The sequence below is a fragment of the Euphorbia lathyris genome, chromosome 7 (genome assembly GCF_963576675.1).
Source record: "Euphorbia lathyris chromosome 7, ddEupLath1.1, whole genome shotgun sequence".
Lineage (NCBI taxonomy): Eukaryota > Viridiplantae > Streptophyta > Magnoliopsida > Malpighiales > Euphorbiaceae > Euphorbia > Euphorbia lathyris.
Window position 1 is genome coordinate 31,372,808 of NC_088916.1, and position 18,184 is coordinate 31,390,991.

At 34.1% G+C, this 18,184-nt stretch overlaps 1 protein-coding gene across 3 annotated transcripts; it reads left to right on the forward strand.

Moving 5' to 3' along the window:
- The first annotated feature begins 1,347 nt into the window (after positions 1-1,347).
- Positions 1,348-17,476, forward strand: LOC136201497 (serine/threonine-protein kinase STY46-like). 3 transcript variants are annotated; one of them, XM_065992174.1, is made up of 16 exons: positions 1,352-1,894; positions 2,535-2,649; positions 4,603-4,715; positions 4,898-5,017; positions 5,871-5,943; positions 6,865-6,975; positions 7,471-7,521; positions 9,901-10,040; positions 10,165-10,272; positions 10,952-11,025; positions 14,164-14,339; positions 15,251-15,346; positions 16,106-16,186; positions 16,301-16,351; positions 16,913-17,053; positions 17,140-17,476. In XM_065992174.1, exons 1-16 carry the CDS (start codon positions 1,710-1,712, stop codon positions 17,167-17,169), a joined length of 1,665 nt encoding a protein of 554 aa, XP_065848246.1. In that variant the 5' UTR covers positions 1,352-1,709; the 3' UTR covers positions 17,170-17,476. The 3 variants fall into 3 exon arrangements, with proteins under 3 accessions (XP_065848247.1, XP_065848246.1, XP_065848248.1); XM_065992176.1 differs by lacking the exon at positions 1,352-1,894 and having other exon boundaries at positions 2,536-2,649; positions 4,536-4,715; XM_065992175.1 differs by lacking the exons at positions 16,106-16,186; positions 16,301-16,351; positions 16,913-17,053; positions 17,140-17,476 and adding an exon at positions 15,867-16,099 and having other exon boundaries at positions 1,348-1,894.
- Positions 17,477-18,184: the final 708 nt, after the last annotated feature.

Genomic DNA, 18,184 nt, shown 5'->3' on the forward strand with positions numbered 1-18,184 from the left:
GAAATACTGCAATTTTCTTCCTAATGTTGTTAAGCAAGATTAATTTTATCCTTACCTAATAAAAAATTTAAATGGACTATTATATTGTTATTTCACTCTTTATTTAATTATCACATCAATCCTTGCAAACATTGATTATGTCTAAAATATTTATTCTGTTACTAACACAGTTACAAAGAACATGATGAAATGATAATATTTAAGTTGTCAGATACAAGTTAATCACAAAAAAAATGCATAAAATGCTTAATGTGTTATTAAAACAAGTATAAACAACCTGTCAAAACACACATAACTGCTTTGTTTTATCGACAAACTTATTTATAAGATCCGTGTGATAGTCGAAAATTATCAAATCAGTTGATAACTTGTTACCTCATATAGCTTATGTGTCCACACTGCTGGATTAATCCGACGTCGTAATGAACCTGCAAAATAGAACATAGGCCAGACGGGTCGGAGTCCGGCGAATCCGCTCCGATGTCTAAGTCAGTTTATGATTGGATCAGATTGAAGGTTATGAACTTGTTGAGAAATAATAGTTAACGTACCGAACCTTGTGCCAATACTTGATGAAAATGTTTTATGATTGGATCAGATTGAAGGATATGAACTTGTTTATTTATAGTGTTTGTTTAAATTTAATGTTTGTCAGCTCTTTCGGAATCCTTATAGAATTAGGATTCCTTATCCTTCAAGGAATCCGAATTCTGTGAGGAATTCCTTATCTCTTAGGATTTCAGAAGATCCCTTTATATTAGGAGGTTACATCTTCGCTAGTCGTATTTAGGGCTGCTATTGTTAGACTTAGACCGTCATGGATGTGGGCCATTATTGTCGGATTTGGGCCGTCCTAGACGTGGGTGCTGTTGTTGGATTTGGGTCATTGGCTCTATACGTACTTTTGGATTTTGAGGAAAACGAAACTTACGTTTGCATGATATCATCGGTCATTTCAAATTTTCTCTTATATATAATAAAATTTATTCTGCTAGACAACATTGAAAACAAAATTACATATAATAATTTCATATGTGAAAAGCAAGTTTGTAAAAAACGTTAGACATAACCTAAAAAAGACAGCTAATCATGTAACGCCTGTCACTTAGTTGTATACCCAACATGTTACTTCAGTGTATTCCCATATCTGAAACGAGGTTGGCGTGGGGAACTTACCTTAATCGGTTATCCTTTTTAGTACGAAACCCAGAACTTGCCCTTTTCCCATCATTCGCTTCCCCTACTAGTAATTTCTTAACATTCCAGAGGGCATTGTCGACTTTTTCATTCTGACACCCCCAAACTTAACAACCCTATCCATTTTCATTTATGATTAGAGGAAAGTAGAAATAGAAAGACGAGAAAGACCTGCCTCCAAAATTTCATATCAAAACCTGACTGAAAAGTGAAACTTATCCTCTCTCTCTTTCTATATCTAGCAATTGTGCTCAATTACGGACCAAGTTGCCCTTAGTTTTCCTTCAAAACTCCCAACCAGTACATAGTAGTATTTTTTTCTCCTTTGTCCTTTTAGATTCTACTTCCTGTAGTCAAAGATCCTCCAACTGATCAAATTTTTCTCTCTTTTCCTACAACTTTCTCTCGGTTCCTTTTTCATTTTTCCCTCGCCTTCTTTTTCCCTTTGTTTCTCCCTTATGGAAGCTGCAGGAGGTTGGAGCTAGCCGAAAGACGAGGATAAGCAGTATTTAATGGATTTGACGGAAGGGGTTGGAGAGAGCTCTTCGCCGCCGAGGAGCTTTGGCAACTTCAGCAACTATGATGTGAAGAATGATGTTTATAATCGCTTTATAGATAGTGGCCACCAGGAGGCTGTATCTAATCCGGAGTTGTTCCGGGAACTGCTTGATTCTCACTTCACTCGCTTGCCTGCTAGGTGATTGTTTGTTTTCAACCTTGATTTGATTTTTTTTCTTTGAATACAAAAAATGCGAATGTGCGTGCACATTCTTAGCTTCTACCTTCCTTTGAAATTATGACGCCAGTGGTTTCAAATTTCTAGGTTTGATCATTGTTTGAGTTGGTGAATGGTGATGGTGTACTTAAGTATATATTATATAATAAGAATGTGCATGTCCTCGTGTTTGATATTTTTAGCTTCTTTACTTTTTTTTGTTTTTTGAATTTTCAAAAAGCTTTTGTAGACTAGTTTGGAGAGCTGACTTTGATTAAATTTTGAATATAAATCTGATGAAGATGTGGAATGCTTTACTGGAATTGTCTGTTTTGTTGATTAGAGTTCCTGAATAGGTACTTCTGTTGCGGTTAATTTCAAGTGTGTATTAGCCTTTTGTGCATTCTATTTTAAATCAGGGACTGGGTTTGTTAAAGACAACGAACTGAAGTGGACAGGATGCTGTCAATAGCATTTTAGAATGCACTAAAATTGATTTTATTGCTTTAACAGAAATAATATTTTGATCAGAAATAATCTTTGTGCTTTTAAGCGATCTCATGTGTATATATATATTTGGAATTAACTAACCTATTGTTTTCTACTGCCTATTTCACATCAGTTATGGACTTGATGTCAACATGGACAGATTGGAGGATATCCTATTACATCAAAAACTTCTTGCATTGGCAAAGGATCCAGATAAAAGACCTGTTTATCATATTCGTTTCTTGGAGGTATGACCTTTATTTTAGTAGCAAATTTTGGACTACTCTGATTGAAGCTTATTTTAGGTGAAGGTTATAATCTGTGCCTTTGAATATGTGGGCATGCAATCCAAGTAATAGACTGAAGCTTGTTTTAGAGAAAGGTCAATAAACCTATTTCTTCGGATTCTATGGGTATGGAATCCAAGTAATAGGATATGTGGCTTGATTTGGCTTTCCATTGATCTTTACATTGAATATTCCTAAATAAAAAAATTATATACTGTATTCTGAGATCTGCTTGATTGAAGTGATATTGGAATTGAAGAGTCATACCCAAAATAAGAGATCTGCAAAAGGTACTATAGCTTGGTAGTTTGGCGTTTCAAACAAATTCCGGAGTATAAAGTACAACTTCTTATGTTATTTTCCATCCTAAGATTGGATCATAAGATGAAAGATTTTTACAGCATGATGGGATTTGTGAAAATGGTGGCAAACTGAAGTTGTCTCATTACAGTTGTGGTCAATGAATCTTACATCTGAAAAGCACGACAAATTTTTCTAAAACATTGTTTATTAAGATGTTTTTGGGTAGATAGTCATTGGAGATGGCTTTTATTATTGGAATTTCATGAATCCATATGGAGTTGACTGGAGTTTAATGATTGACTTGGAGGGCTATACATTTCCTTTTATGACTACCAGAAATTGGCAGCTTTGACTCTGAATTTATTTCTGATCTCATGTAAGGAAAAGAAAGGGAGAGCCTTTAGAAAGAGCTATTCACTTCCACTGTTTTGGATAATGAGGGGCTTCATATTTTGCCTTTTTTTAATGCTTCAGTTATATATATATATATAAAATTGGGGGGATGGATCCCCCTTGATGATTATTTATGATATCTTATAGAGAGAAGAAAAGAAACAAAGAGCGAATCAAAATGTCAATCCCACACACACAATATTGGAGATAATAGATATAGGTGGCATCCTCCATTGGTGGTGATTGTTCCATCTGATTCTGCTCGGTTAGTTTATGAAATGCTTGATTTGGACATGTTTATTGCGCATTTATCATATAAGAAATTTGAGTCTAAGGGTATAGCATCAATTAAGGCTTGATTATTTATGATATCTTATAGAGAGAAGAAAAGAAACAAATTACGAATCAAAATGTCAATCCCCCCCACACAATATTGGAGATAATAGATATAGGTGGCATCCTTCATAGTGGTGATTGTTCCATCTGATTCTGCTCGGTTAGTTTATGAAATGCTTGATTACATGTTATTGTGCATTTATCATATAAGAAATTTGAGTCTAAGGGTATGGCATCAATTAAGGCTTTTTTCCTTGGTTAGATGACGCGGAAAATGCTTAGTTGTTTTCTTTAATAGAACACATTTGTCAATTAGCATGGGGTGTTTTTGTTGGTAGTGACTTCCTCTTTAGTGGAATTGCAACAAAGCTGCGATGGAACGAAATTTACAAACTATTAAAAGTGTTATGTGTGATGCATGAGATTGTGTGGGATTTATGAAAGTTGCTGAACTTAATTTAAGGTATTAATGAGAAACACTCACTTTTTTGGAATGCCCACTTCTGTTTTATGTTTCTTGATTTTGATTATCTGGATGTTATCCGACAAGCTTCTAATGGAAAATGCACCAAATGTCCATATTCTATTATTTTCAACGTTTTAATGCCCCCAGTCCTTTATAAATATATGTGTGCGCGCGGTTGAAAGCTCACCTTTTTTTGGCTGGTTGGCAAGCTAAACTTGTTAGAAGTGTGTGTGTACATGTATATATTCCCCCTCTTGTTAAATCGAGGTAAATGGTAAAATTTACAGTGATCTAGTTTGGCTCTAGCAGTAGCTCTCAGCTCTCTTCTTATTGTGCTATTCTATTTCAGCAAAGCAGCTAAAATTCATTGTTTTCCTTGCTTCTTACGTTTTTTCCCCACTTAACTGGACGGATAGAACCTCTGCACTAGAACAGAGGATGGGGATGAAGAACAAGTTATGAACAATATATCCACTGAAAGGTCAGGTTCCGATGCAGAGAATGGAGGCGATTTGCCATTAAATAAGAGGTATCTACTTTATGGAGATCTTGCTTTGTGTTTGCAAATCCATTCCTACACTTTTAAGTAAGCAAGATGTTTTCAATGGAAGTATTAGCACGCTGTGTATCTATTACTGAAGGTTTCAGTATACAATAAATTGTTATATATCCATCTACTCCTTTTCTCATTTATGCCTTTTCTGGACGTAGAATCAAGGACAGTGCAGTTCACTTTGAGCCGTGCGCTAAGCTCGAGGATCTAAATTTGGATGTTAGGAAGACCTCCAAAAGCATAGAGGAAACATATCACAGAAATCATGTTTCCAGAAGGTACCTCAGTTAACTTGTCAGTGTTTCTTGTGATTTTTTCTTTTATCTAGAAAGAAATATAGAGGGCGAGCCTTGGCGCAACGGTAAACGTTGTTGTCGTGTGACTAAGAGGTCACGGGTTCGAGTCTTAGGAACGGCCTCTTGCCAAATAAATTGGCAGGGGAAGGCTTGCCCCCAGTACACCCTTGTGGTGGGACCCCTCCCCGGACCCTCGCTCAGCGGGGACGCGTAGTGCACCGGGCCGCCCCTTTTTATCTAGAAAGAAATATAAAAGACATTGCTATTTCTTATCTGTGCCTGATAATTCAGAAGCACAGTTAAATTTTTGCAATGAGCTCATGCTGGACTTCATATAATATTGTGATTATTTATTGTGCTCACTTTCTTTTATTTATAAGTAAACTAATTGGAATCAGAAGTTGAACTGGAGATATTGCAATGATTTTTCTTGTCTCATTGAGTCATTACCATATAAGGTCAATATATATATATATTTATTTATTTTCTTATCACTACAAGAGGTCAAAAGCAACCAATTCTTAATTTTTTTCCTGAAGTGATATTTCTGTACTTTTTGACAAGATTATCCCTTAAGAAGGAATTTTAGGAACAACAACTGGTTGTCAACCGTTATTCCAATATATATTTTCTCTAGAAATTTTTATTCATATTGGCAGAAGATAATTTTTCAAATTAAATATAATAGCAAGTGTGAACTTGCAAATGGAAGATAAGTTAGAAATTAGGAGTTAAAATGAACTGGGAGTCTACATTTTTTATGGATCAAATGTTCTCTATCACAGATTTTTCATTTTCTTGTAAGAATAAATTCTAAGTTTGAAAATTTATTCAGGCAAGAATTCACATGCATGCCAATTCACGAGGTGATATTTTCTACAATTGACAAGCCAAAGCTTCTTAGTCAGGTACGTTTGGATATTAATATGCTCACCACTCACACTATTAATTTTATTCTTATTCTAGATCTTATTAGCTTTGCTTGTTCATTTTTAAGCCTTCAAGGACTTGAGACAGTTTTAGGTGACTAAACTTTGAATGCATTCCTCCAGGTTTTGTTATTGATGAACAAACTGAGGAAAGTACAAACTAGTATAAAACTGAAATTGGGTCAGTAATTAGGGTATTATGAGGTCTGTATATTTTCTGTCTTACTGTGTTTTATATGTTACTAATTAGGTTACTGACAACAGTATTGGATATTATGGGCCTTTTGGATCTTATTTATTTTGCTGGTTGCTTAAGTGTCCATATCATGGAATACTACTTTCATTTGGGCACTACATGGTATTTCTTTGTAAGATACAGTTTTTTGAGATATCTTTGCCTAACGGTTTTTATTATATATATTTTTTTGAAATTCTGGCAAGAACGAAAAAGGAATGATATGGTTGGTGAAGCCATCAGGTTAATACTCTGACTAAAAGAGCAGAAAATGTGTCATTTTCAGAATATTTGGAAGTCATTTGTAAGATTTGCATGAGATTGTTGAAAAATCACATTAGTCTCTTTTCCTAGTCCTGATCTGGGGAGAGTGAGACCCGGACTATTATACTTTTTGTCTTTTACCATCTTAAAGTTGACACTTCTAACTAAAACATTGTAATATCCTTTCTATAAACTAAATGGAGGATATGTTATGCATTTGAAGCAGCTTAAAGGTCTTTTGGATTCCAATTATTTGACTGTAAAAATTATTATAAGGACGTACAAGGAAGGGTACTAGACTAAGATTAAGTTGAAGAAATCAAATAACTAGGCTTGAGATAGTTTGTAATTTTCAATCAGGAACTGTGAATTTGTTCTGATAAGCTTTTGTTTTCTTCTAGCTTTCTGCTTTGCTTTCAGATATTAACCTTAACATCCGTGAAGCACATGTGTTCTCAACAACTGATGGCTACTCTTTGGATGTCTTTGTGGTGGATGGATGGCCTGTTGAGGTACTTGAAACTTAACATTAGTGATGTCTGCCATTCAGAGATGTATATGCAGATATTGTTTATGATTATCCTCTATTTTCGTTCCAAAATAGTAATACTTGTTCTCCTACGTAAGAATCTTCTTGATTTGGAGTTGCGTTTAACTTATTTTTAATTGTCAGTCTTCATACTTTTTTTTTTGTGGGATTTTCTATACATTATGGTGAATTTTTGTTTTCTTTGCAATTGAGGGTAGTCTTTTCTTATCGGTTGTGCTTGTACTTATGTGAAAAATTACTCATAGTTGAATTAAATACTTAATCCATAGCCTGTGAGGAATTTCCATGTTTCATTTTCCTTCAGAAAAAAATCTATTAAATTGAGTTATTTAAAAAAAGATGTTTTATCCCAGGACAATGGCCTTATATTATATTAAGGAGCATTGTGATTATATTTCTTTATGACAGGGATCTGTGCTGAGTCCAAATGTTGCTGACTTTGCAATGTTGTGCCCAGGAAATAGATGGTCTGTATGAGGCTATGGGGAAAGCAATTGGTAGAAGTGAGGTAAAGTCTCTCACTGTAAACCTCAATTGTCTGTTGTAAATCCATATTTTGTTGAATGATATGTTTTGAAGAGGTCAAGTTGGTTTGTCTCAGAGAAGAAGACAATATTTTCTGATTTTTAGGTTCTGGTTTCTCAAATCACTATTCTGCAGTTATCTGGTAAAAGTTTGGGTAGAATGGTGGTGTTGGAAGTGAATAGAGGTTTTGGGGTGGGGGTGGGGGTGGGGGGGGGGTGGTTGGATCCACACTATAAAGGTATCGGTTTCTGTGGTATGGTGTCAAGTCAAGCCTATAAGGATCTTGCTCTGTATTGGGTGTTGCCGAAGGATAACAGGGTTTAAACGAATGCAAAACAATATCTTGTTTGAGCTGAGATAATTAGGAAAAGGGAAAACAGAAACAATATTGGTACAACAAGATGATGGATAATGATATCTGTTGTATACTGTTCCAAGAGAATTTGGGTGGTAATTGTAAAGGGATTCTTCTTTAATTTCTGGAGCTGTCTGGTATGTCATAATGAGGGAATGATCATTCCATTAGTTAATTCGTTGTGGTGTTTGAATGCACTTTTTTGTTTTTTTGTTTTTTAAATTTTGTTCTTCAATATGTCCCCCCTCTTCCTTTTCCGACTAAAGAACTTATTTTTAACTTGGCACCACGGTAAACGTTGTTGTTGTGTGACCGAGAGGTCACGGGTTCGAGTCTTAGGAGCGGTCTCTTGCCAAAAAATTGGCAGGGGAAGGCTTGCCCCCAATACACCCTTGTGGCGGGACCCCTCCGTGGACCCTCGCTTAGCGGGGACACTTAGTGCACCAGGTCGCCCTTATCCTCATAATAGAAAGAGAGTATTTCTTTTATCATCTCTATCTTGCATTTTTTTGTTGTCTTATGCAGTTCTTCATCATTTCCTTCTTCCCTTCTATAGTCAAACAATTTTTATTGGGAAAATAGTTTATATTATTTTATTATGTCAATGCTTTATATCTATATATATATTTTTTTCTTTGTCTTTTTCGTCTTCTCTTTTATGATTATTCTAATTTTCGCATTGTGTAATAAAAAAATGTGCAGTTGTATTTTTTGGCTTATGTATGCGATTGTTTGTTATTTTTTTTCCCTTCTGTGGTCAAACTTTTTTTTTAGTTTTATTGGGTATAAATTGTATTATTTTTTTATCTATATATTTTTTTTCTTTGTCTTTTTCGTCTTCTCTTTTATCATTATCCTAATTTTCGCATTATGTAATAAAAAAATGTGCAGTTGTATTTTTTGGCTTATGTATGCGATTGTTTGTTATTTTTTTTGTCCCTTCTGTGGTCAAACTTTTTTTTTTTTAGTTTTATTGATTGTATTTTTTTTTATCTCAATGCTATGATTGTTTTGTCTTTTTCTCGTTTTGTCTTTTTTCTGTTATGCAATATTATTCTATTTCTCATTATCTAGTTAAAAAATATTTGTAATAAAGATAAGAATTTATTTGTTTTCCTCCCAATCTTGAATCTTGAAATTTGTCACTTTTTCTCCCTCTCTAGTGTTTTCTTTCACCACATTAATATTGAGGATCTGATCATTTTCCTCTTTATACTGTGATACTTTTTCTTCCCTCCATCTTTACCTCATAGTTGTTAAAGGCGCGCCTCTCAAGGCTCAAGGTAATGAGCCTTGATTGCAGAGAGGCAGGCCCTGTTTAAAAGGCTCTCTCCTTGTGCGCCTCCATGTTTTCACTAGGTTTTTTTTACTGTTTTGTGTAAAACAAATGTTTGACTAATCTCAACCACTAATCTAATTATTTTCTAATTTAAATAAGATTAATCTTAATCCTTGATCTGAATAAGAATATCAAGAGACATAACTAAATATAGACTAGAGAGGGATTAGGAGCAGTCACTTATAGAAGAGTCTCCTCCACTCCACTCAAACAGAAACTGCGACACACACACAAAAGAACACAGAAGAATATCAAGTGACAATGAATCGTTATTAGTTTAGTAGCATTAATTAGGTACTTAGGTTAAGACGAGTATATGTTAATGTCTCTATGAAGTATGGACTTGGTGTTTTTGACATTTATGGTTCAGTATTATGTTTTTATGTGGCTTTGTTTTGTTTGTGTGGTCATAAGTGTGTTATTTATTTTGGAGTTTTGAAGTTGATTTAATACAACATCTGAACTATTGTGTAATTAGTGGATCTTGCCTCAATCTTCAACTTTTATCCTGTCTTTGGCATTTGGTTTTGGTGTCAATGTCTGACTCCGCTAGATCTCCTGTGAATAGTTACTTTTTTCCCTTCTACTTGTGGCAATTTCTTCTTTGTTTGTGTGAAAACAAAATCCTGCAATGTGCAAAATCTTATGACTACTCTTGCTACATACAGGGGTCATGGTCTGGTTCCTCGCATGCTCACTTAGTCATGGATAAAGTTTTAACAGAACAGACAAAATGTGGTAGTGCGGAAGTAGATAGACGACTACTAAAGATTGGAAAAAGAATTGCCTCTGGGTCATGTGGAGATTTGTGAGTTTGGCCTTCTAAACTTGTTTCCTTTAGTCTACTTAATTATTATTATTATTATTTTTGTTTTGTTTTTTGTTTTTTTGCTGTTTCTGTTGCTAACTACTACCTTAATTTATCTAAAAAGGTATCGTGGAGTTTACCTTGGGCAAGATGTTGCTGTCAAAATGCTTAGATCTGAGCATTTAAATGATACTCAAGGCGAGGAATTTGCTCAAGAAGTTGAAATTCTAAGGTTGATTAAATTTTTCAGTTTCAGCATTTTGTATTCCAATTTTTTTCTTGCCAGGACCTTCACTTAAAAATGTTAAAATAAGAGCATATTTTTCTATTTTAACTGTCATTTGTTACAGTTCCTTGCTTCTTGAATTTTTAAGTTCTCTATTCAACTCAACTGAGGCATGAAAGACACAAGAATGCATGAAACTTGCTTTCACAAATTATATGCCTACATGATTATTGGTGAACATTGACTCCTGCCTCTCATAATCTGCTTGATATATGCTTGGCCTGATTTGAATAAGATGATGTGATCTCCTATGAAATTAAAAAGAAATATTTTTTTTTAATCGTGCAGTTTTGACTATGTACGTGTTGAACCCTTAATGGGATGAGCAGTAGGCTTGATGCCATGTCCCTTGTGCGAATTATATTCCTGACCATATTGTATACTGCATTAATAGTTCAAGTATTATTACTCAGGATAGGATTATATTTAATAAACTCTAGTCTGAATATTTTGGCTGCTTATAACGCCTAATCCTATATGTGAACATGTCTTTGAATATATAACTATTACCAAGCTGTGGTGTAAGCATGTTATTGATTTTTCTTTGATCTTGCTGGAAATCAATTGGCGCATAGATGACCATCCAGTTAAAAACCCTATTTTTTCTTTTTCTTTCTTGATGCAGGCAGGTCCAACATAGAAATGTTGTTCGATTCATTGGTGCATGTACGAGGTCGCCAGATTTATCCATAGTTACAGGTATATAACTCCATGTATGGAATCAATCAGTTTTAGCTTCATTACAATCATCTGGTGTTCTCTACTCATTCACTCCCCCCACTTTGTTCTACCCCTTCACCTCTCCTCTTCTTCTTCCCCGTCTTTTATCTGATAAAACACCAAGTACAAATGAATGTGGCTGAGAGAAGAATAGAAGATATGGCTACTTGGTCTTACACTTCAAATAAGCATGCAATTTGAGCATGTATTGGTTATATTTAAAGATTTTTGTCTTTCGTTTTATCATTCATCTAAAACCATCTTCAATGAAGGGTTTCCCCATTGCCTTTTTAGATGCAACATCACCAAAATTAGAACATTCCATTCCATCCCTTAAGGTTTTTTTGTCCAATGGAAAAACACCCTCAAAGGGTCCCACATTATCACATCATACTTATTTTATTTATCAATATATTATTTTTAAATAATGAAAATATTTTTTTTAAATTATTAATTAATTGTGAAATTAATTAATAATTTAAAAAACATCTTAACTATTTGTCTAAAATTATTGTTATATTGTTTTTTAAGAATTCATTTTTTTATTTTGAAATTGTATGTTGTATTTCCTGAACAATTTTTTTTTTCTTTTGATTTATAGAAATAAGCCTTAGTTGTATATAGTATTTTCAGACAAATATGAAACAAGAAATTTTCCAAACAAATATATTTTTTATAATTCAACAATATATCTTTTTTGTACAAGGTAGAAACAAGAATTTTTTCAAACAAATATATTTTTTATCGTTCAAGAATATTATCAGTGGCTATGTATAAGAAAAGGGCTTATTGAAAATTTAAACAATAACAAAAAGACGTCAGCTTTCTTTTTTTGGAGAAGGGTCCTCAACTGAAGGAACCTTTCCAATTTGGAAGATTCCTCCAAATTCTCACCAATGGGAAAAAGGGGGTCCTCCGAAGGGTCTTTAGTTTGAGGACACTTTGGAGGACTCCCCATTGGAGATGCTCTACCCACAATTTTTTCTTTTGTGATTCTTGAAATCAAAGTTGGCTATTCAACTTTATTCAGGTTGACATAAAGGAAAGTTGCATAACTAAGATGTGTATGGATAATGAGGATATGCTATAGGGGCAGGGCAGGTGTGTCTGCTGATGTGGACATTAAAGATGGAATATATTCAATTAGTCATATTTTTACATGTGAACTCCTAGCTAGGGAAATAAGTTGATTCGGAGTGATATATTCCTACCTTAAAGAGGGAAATGGTGATTCTGCCGCTTCTGTCCAATTATATAAGTAATTGTGCTTTTTATATAGTATTGTATCTGTCAAGGTCAGATCTACTGTAGTTTATTACAAAGAAAGATAAGCCACATTGGTCAAGTGGTCTTGTCTATGTGCCCGTCAATGTTTTACATCAAAGTTGCTTGTGAAAACAAATGTCAAACTTATATAATTATGCCAAGGTTACTGTGCATTTTTTCAGGTTGAATTATCACAGGTCTTCCGATCTTTATTTAAAATTTTCCAGGAACATATGAATATGGTGAAATAAAAAGGAGTCTAATGACGGGGATGTCTCTTGACACAATCAATAAAAAGTGGATACTCCTTCTAGTTGATGCTCAAACTATTTCTATTTTCAAATATTTTTCATATTTTGGTTTTTGCAAAATAAGTGCTGTACGATTTATTGAAGCCTTAAATAAGTGTGTTATATCTTATTTGGTTTCTTTGGTTGGAAATTAACATGCATATTCTTGGAGGTAGCTGTTTTGATACCTTGCTTGGAGCAAGTGTTGTAGGAAATTTTTGCATGTATCTTCACAGCTGTACTCGAGTAAATATCGAATGCCTTTTCTGGGGTGTCTGGTCTACTTTTATGCAGTCGATTGGCAATGTCACCTCCCTTTCATGCAGGCACCTTTTAGCACCCACACTGAGTAGTATGGCAATTAAACGATTGAAGGACTATGGTCTTCTATAGATTTTTGTTTTCATTTGTTTAGTTTAGATGTTCTCAAACCAAATTCCGCTTGTTGGTTTCATGGGATCCATAGAACAGCATGTGTTGAAAGCGTTACATTTTAAATTTAATTTGAACTTTTAAGATGGTTGTATTTCTATTCCTTTTAGTTGCTTGAAGATAGGTCCATGCTTTGGTAACTGCTTCATCTAAATATATAAGGACTAACTTTTCTGAGGTGATATTATAATGCAGGCAAGGTCTATGTTATTTGAATGGTATTTACATGGGAAAGCCATATGCTTTTCTCTTTTCTTTTTGGATTATTTCCTCCATTGTGTAACTGCTTCATCTGAACTGAATGTTTAAAGATTAAATTTTTTGAGGTGATATTACAATTCAGGCTAGGTTTATTTTATTGGAATGGTATTTCGGTTTGGAAGCCATACACTCTTCTCTTTTATTTTGGACTATTTCCTTCGATTCTGCATTCTTCTTCTTACAAATAGGACAATGGCCAAGGATAATTTACTACCTTGTTCAATTTAAAATAAATCCTGAAAGGGTCATTCTTGAGATATTTGCAAATGGATTTGTGATTGTTTTTTGTTGGGATGATAAATCCTTCTCTATCATGGGACTATGATAAATTTTACAGATTATGGGACATTCCTTGTTATCATGTTTAGGGATTTATGCACTTATGTTGCTGCTAGAGTTTTCAGGCTTGCAACATTATGCTTTCTGCCACAGATACATTGTACATATAGATATCAAACTGAATGATTCCTGGAGTTGAATTTGAAATGCTAACTGAACTCTTAAAATGGTCCGAATAACTGATAAATGCATTTGATGAATGTAAGTAGTAAGTAGGCAAATCAAAACTGTGTACTTCCAAATTTGGCCAAGTAACTTCTACTAAAAATTATAGCAATCATTTTGTCCGATATCATTTTCAGATCCTTTCATTTAAAATAATGTCTAAAGCTTTGCCCATTTTATCAATCTCGCTGCTAAATTGACATAAGATTTCTGCATTTGCTATCATTTCAACAATGATGGATTTTCTTATTAAGTAGACTAAATTAATGCATTTTTGGTTTTATTCAGCTTCCGACATGTAGTTTTGGTTTTTAATGCATGTAGCTTTCTGGTGAACATTATCCCAATTGCATGATTCTTGCAGAGTATATGCCCGGTGGAAGTCTTTATGATTACTTGCATAAGAACCGTAGTGTGTTGAAGCTTCCACAGTTATTGAAGTTTGCCATAGATGTTTGCAAAGGAATGGAATATTTGCATCGAAACAATATTATTCATAGGGATTTGAAGACAGCAAATTTGTTAATGGACACCCACAATGTAAGGATTCTCATTTGATTGGTTAGATTCAGATTGTCTTTAAGTTATATAAAAAATATGAAGTACTGGTATTGTCTGGATCAACTTCCTTTCCTTTTCGGAAGATGACACAGGATATCAGTAGTCCTGGAACATAATATTTTCAAAGTTTCTGAAAGCAGTCGTGGCCTGTTTGTGTATTGGCCTTAGTTTCTTTGATGTGATCCTTTTTTATAGCAGCAACTGCCAGAAGTGTTATTCACTATTTTGGTTATAAACCTTTTGTCACTATTATCATTTAAGAATGTTCTGCCTGATATTATTCTTGGAAACATAGGAACAGTATAGTCTTTCGAATATGCATCAATTTTCACTAGATTAAGGCTTTTATGTATTAACCATAAGTAGCCATCAATTGACAATGTTCATCTTCTTGTTTGATTTTATAGTATTTCCTGTGGTGTATTCAGATTTCAACATTTAGTTCTTTAAGTAATTATTTAATAAAGTAATACTCAGTGTTGTGATTGTAAGCACTGCTTTGAGTAAGATGCATAAAGACTAAAAGTAGGTTGTCACATTAGATGTTGAAAAGCCACCCCTCTCTTTTTAAGAGGATTCACGTCATGCCAAGCCCTGGTAAGGTTCTTTGCTTTGCATCGAATTAAACCACATGCTCCACCACTTGTGTGGCCCCCGCCAATTCCTTTGAGTTTCATTTTGTGAAAGCGAAAGCTAGGGGAGAAAATGGGATTTAGATACCCCAGTAGTCCTAGCCGTAAACAATGGACCAGTTTGACCTGGTTACCATGTTTTTGTCTCCTGGTAATGGGTTACTTAAAGTCATTTTTTTTTATTTGTGAAGTTAAAGATGATGAACCCATCATGTATTTATATACTATGATAATACGTATGTATGTTCTTGTCTGTAGGTTGTTAAGGTGGCAGATTTTGGAGTTGCTCGGTTCCAGACTCAAGAGGGTGTAATGACAGCAGAGACTGGAACATACAGATGGATGGCCCCTGAGGTTTGAATATTTTAAGTTTTCTTTGTATTTTCCCCTTTTTAGCTGCTTAAATTTAAAGAGATATAGGAACTTATATACTAGGAGTTTGGAAGCCTTATGTTGATCTGAGTCATCAATTCCTCTTTTGTTGGCGGTCAGAAGCTTACTCTTGTCTGTGGAGATCTTATGTTGTAATTTTGCTAAAAGTTTCTTGCCGTTTCAATAGTTAAATCATGTATCACATTTTGCAGCAAAAATTACCTGGTTTTCTTGTTTCACAATAACTATGATTAGGTCAGATTACATGCTTCAGTTTTGTCATAGAGAATCAACCTCCATCTTCAAAGTATTCTTGTCTGTACAGTATATATGTATTAGCTTTCTAACTTTTTTAGGAAATTCCTGCTTTGCATTTTATTGACTCTTAGGTTGTGTTTAGTAGAAAGCAATGCAAAATGATGTAATCTTAATTAATTCCATGTCTATATTTGATATATAGTGTAATGCAAAATTTGTTTTTATTCCTACATCTAATTTGTAGTGATGGTTGCGGCAAAAAGATGATGGAGGTGTGTGGTGGGTTCACTTGGTTATTATCCAACAGTAGTCATATCTCAATTTCAGGCATTTGTTATTTGTCAAAAAAGAGCAATGCTAATTTTTTTTGTTTGTATTTTGTAAGCTTATACCTGTAAATATTTTCTAGTCTTTGTATGTTATCTAGCATTTTTAGTGTTTTTATCTCATTTAAGTCTCCTTTGTCTAACAATTTGTTGAAAGGTTATAAACCATCAGCCCTATGATCAAAAAGCAGATATATTCAGTTTTGCTATTGTACTATGGGAACTGGTAACAGCGAAGGTATATCTGAAATTTAAACCCAGCTTTGTTTCTCTAGGAAAGATTTGAAATTCAGAACTGTGAGCATGCTGCTATGCAGATAATTCTCACTCAGGATAGTTACTGTTATTGCAGGTGCCATATGATACCATGACTCCACTACAAGCTGCTCTGGGAGTAAGGCAGGTATGCACATCTTTATTCTAATGCGTGCTGTTACTTTATTCAATCAAATGGAAAAATTTCAATTGCATTGGATGTTGTAAAAAATACAACATTCTCCCAATTTTTCAAATAGTTCTGTATGGCTTTTTGCATTTCTATGTTGTGATTATGAGCAGTTGTGGATTTCAAAACATTGTTGAATAGGAACACTTCCAATTTTACTAAGTCTGTGTCAATTAAATAACATGAAGCTGCTTGCTGTCTTCATGGGCTTTTTTGCTGTACACAAGCACACATGCAATTTCTAATATTTCTATGTTTATCTGCAATGTTATTTCTGTAATTAGCTTTTGCATTAAGCCTCGTAACTCTAATTTAAACATCAAATTAGTCTGAAACTTATCATTTATATAATATTTTATAAAACATTTTGCTAGATGATTAGTTTAAAACTTAAATTCTTCATCATTTGGATAGATTATATTACCATCCTTAAGAGTGAACTGTTTCCCTGAAACTTTTGGATTAAGCATTGTGTTCTACTGTGCATTGTTATGGATGTTTCATATATTCATTGTCCAGGGACTGCGGCCAGATCTTCCAGAGAATGCACATCCAAAGCTATTAGCTTTGATGCAGAGATGTTGGGATGCCATTCCTGCAAACAGGCCATCCTTCACTGAGATAATCGTTGAACTTGAAACACTTCTTCAAGAAGTTGAGGTAAAGTTTATCCAGTAACACCACTTATTTTGCACATCTTGGCTCTGCTTCCAGTGCGTCTAACCGGCTGGGCCTTCACTTGCCAGGAAACTAAGGATGCGGTGAATGGCAGCTGAACTATTTGCTGTATGCAAATGCAAGATTCTAACACTTGTCTTTCAAAGTAGTAGCAGCGGTTTTCGTACAAAGGAGAGTAAGTTTTCTTTTTTCAAGAGGCTGTCCGTTGCAATACCACGGAGAAATGGAGTGTCCATTTGTCATGATTTGTATTTTTTTTTTTTTTGGCGGCCGATTGAAAAATCCAGTTTTACTTGTTATCTGTAAAGCTCTCGAGTAGTGACAAATCTAGACTAATCTTATGTAACCTTATAAGTTATAACTCTTGCCTCTTCAGTGAATGCATTCGGCATTTGGGGTTTAAAAGATGGCGAATTAAGGGTAAAAAATGGTCTTTAAAGTTGACATTCAGGATCAATGCAACTCCAAATTGAATTCTAGGTATCAACTCAGTCACCGAGTTGGTAATTTTTGATAAATTAGCTTTAATTTTTTAAAAAATTAGGTACAATAAACTGATTGTATTTGGGTTAATTTGTCAAATTTTGTGTAATCTTCGTTTTTGGAGTAAATTTATTATAGTTGCCAACTTTTAGGGCCATTTTGATACTTAATCCAAAAGATAATCGACAGTAGGTATGAATGTCCTAAATGGTTGGAAATCTAGAATGTAATGTAGGCCACATTTGATCCTTGTTTTGCTTAGGAGTTGAATGCAAGGTTTATAAAATATGGTGTGAATTTAACGAATATTTGACAATATTGTGCACGTAATTAATAACAAAGGAAAAATATAAACATTGCCAAGAATGCAGCTGAGCAAACTTTTCTTCAAGTTTGCTGCTGAATAGAGATTGTAGCATCAAGTTTTGTCGCAACCACTGAACCGTGAATTGCAGATTAAAAATGTAAAGATGCAGAGACTTGCTTTATCCTCTCATGTCTGTAATTAGTTGTAACTCTATATAAAAAATATGAAGTCTCAGACTGAATTTGAAATCGAATATGTTATATTTTTTTTTGTTTGACTATGTTGATGTTTTTACATATTTAATACGTATAAAATAATTTAAC

Coding starts and splice junctions, on each gene's coding strand:
- LOC136201497 (XM_065992174.1), top strand. CDS start 1,710: ATGGATTTGACGGAAGGGGTTGGAGAGAGCTCTTCGCCGCCGAGGAGC. Junction 5,018..5,870: donor AGAAATCATGTTTCCAGAAG/GTACCTCAGTTA, acceptor AAATTTATTCAG/GCAAGAATTCACATGCATGC. Junction 14,340..15,250: donor TGTTAATGGACACCCACAAT/GTAAGGATTCTC, acceptor TCTTGTCTGTAG/GTTGTTAAGGTGGCAGATTT.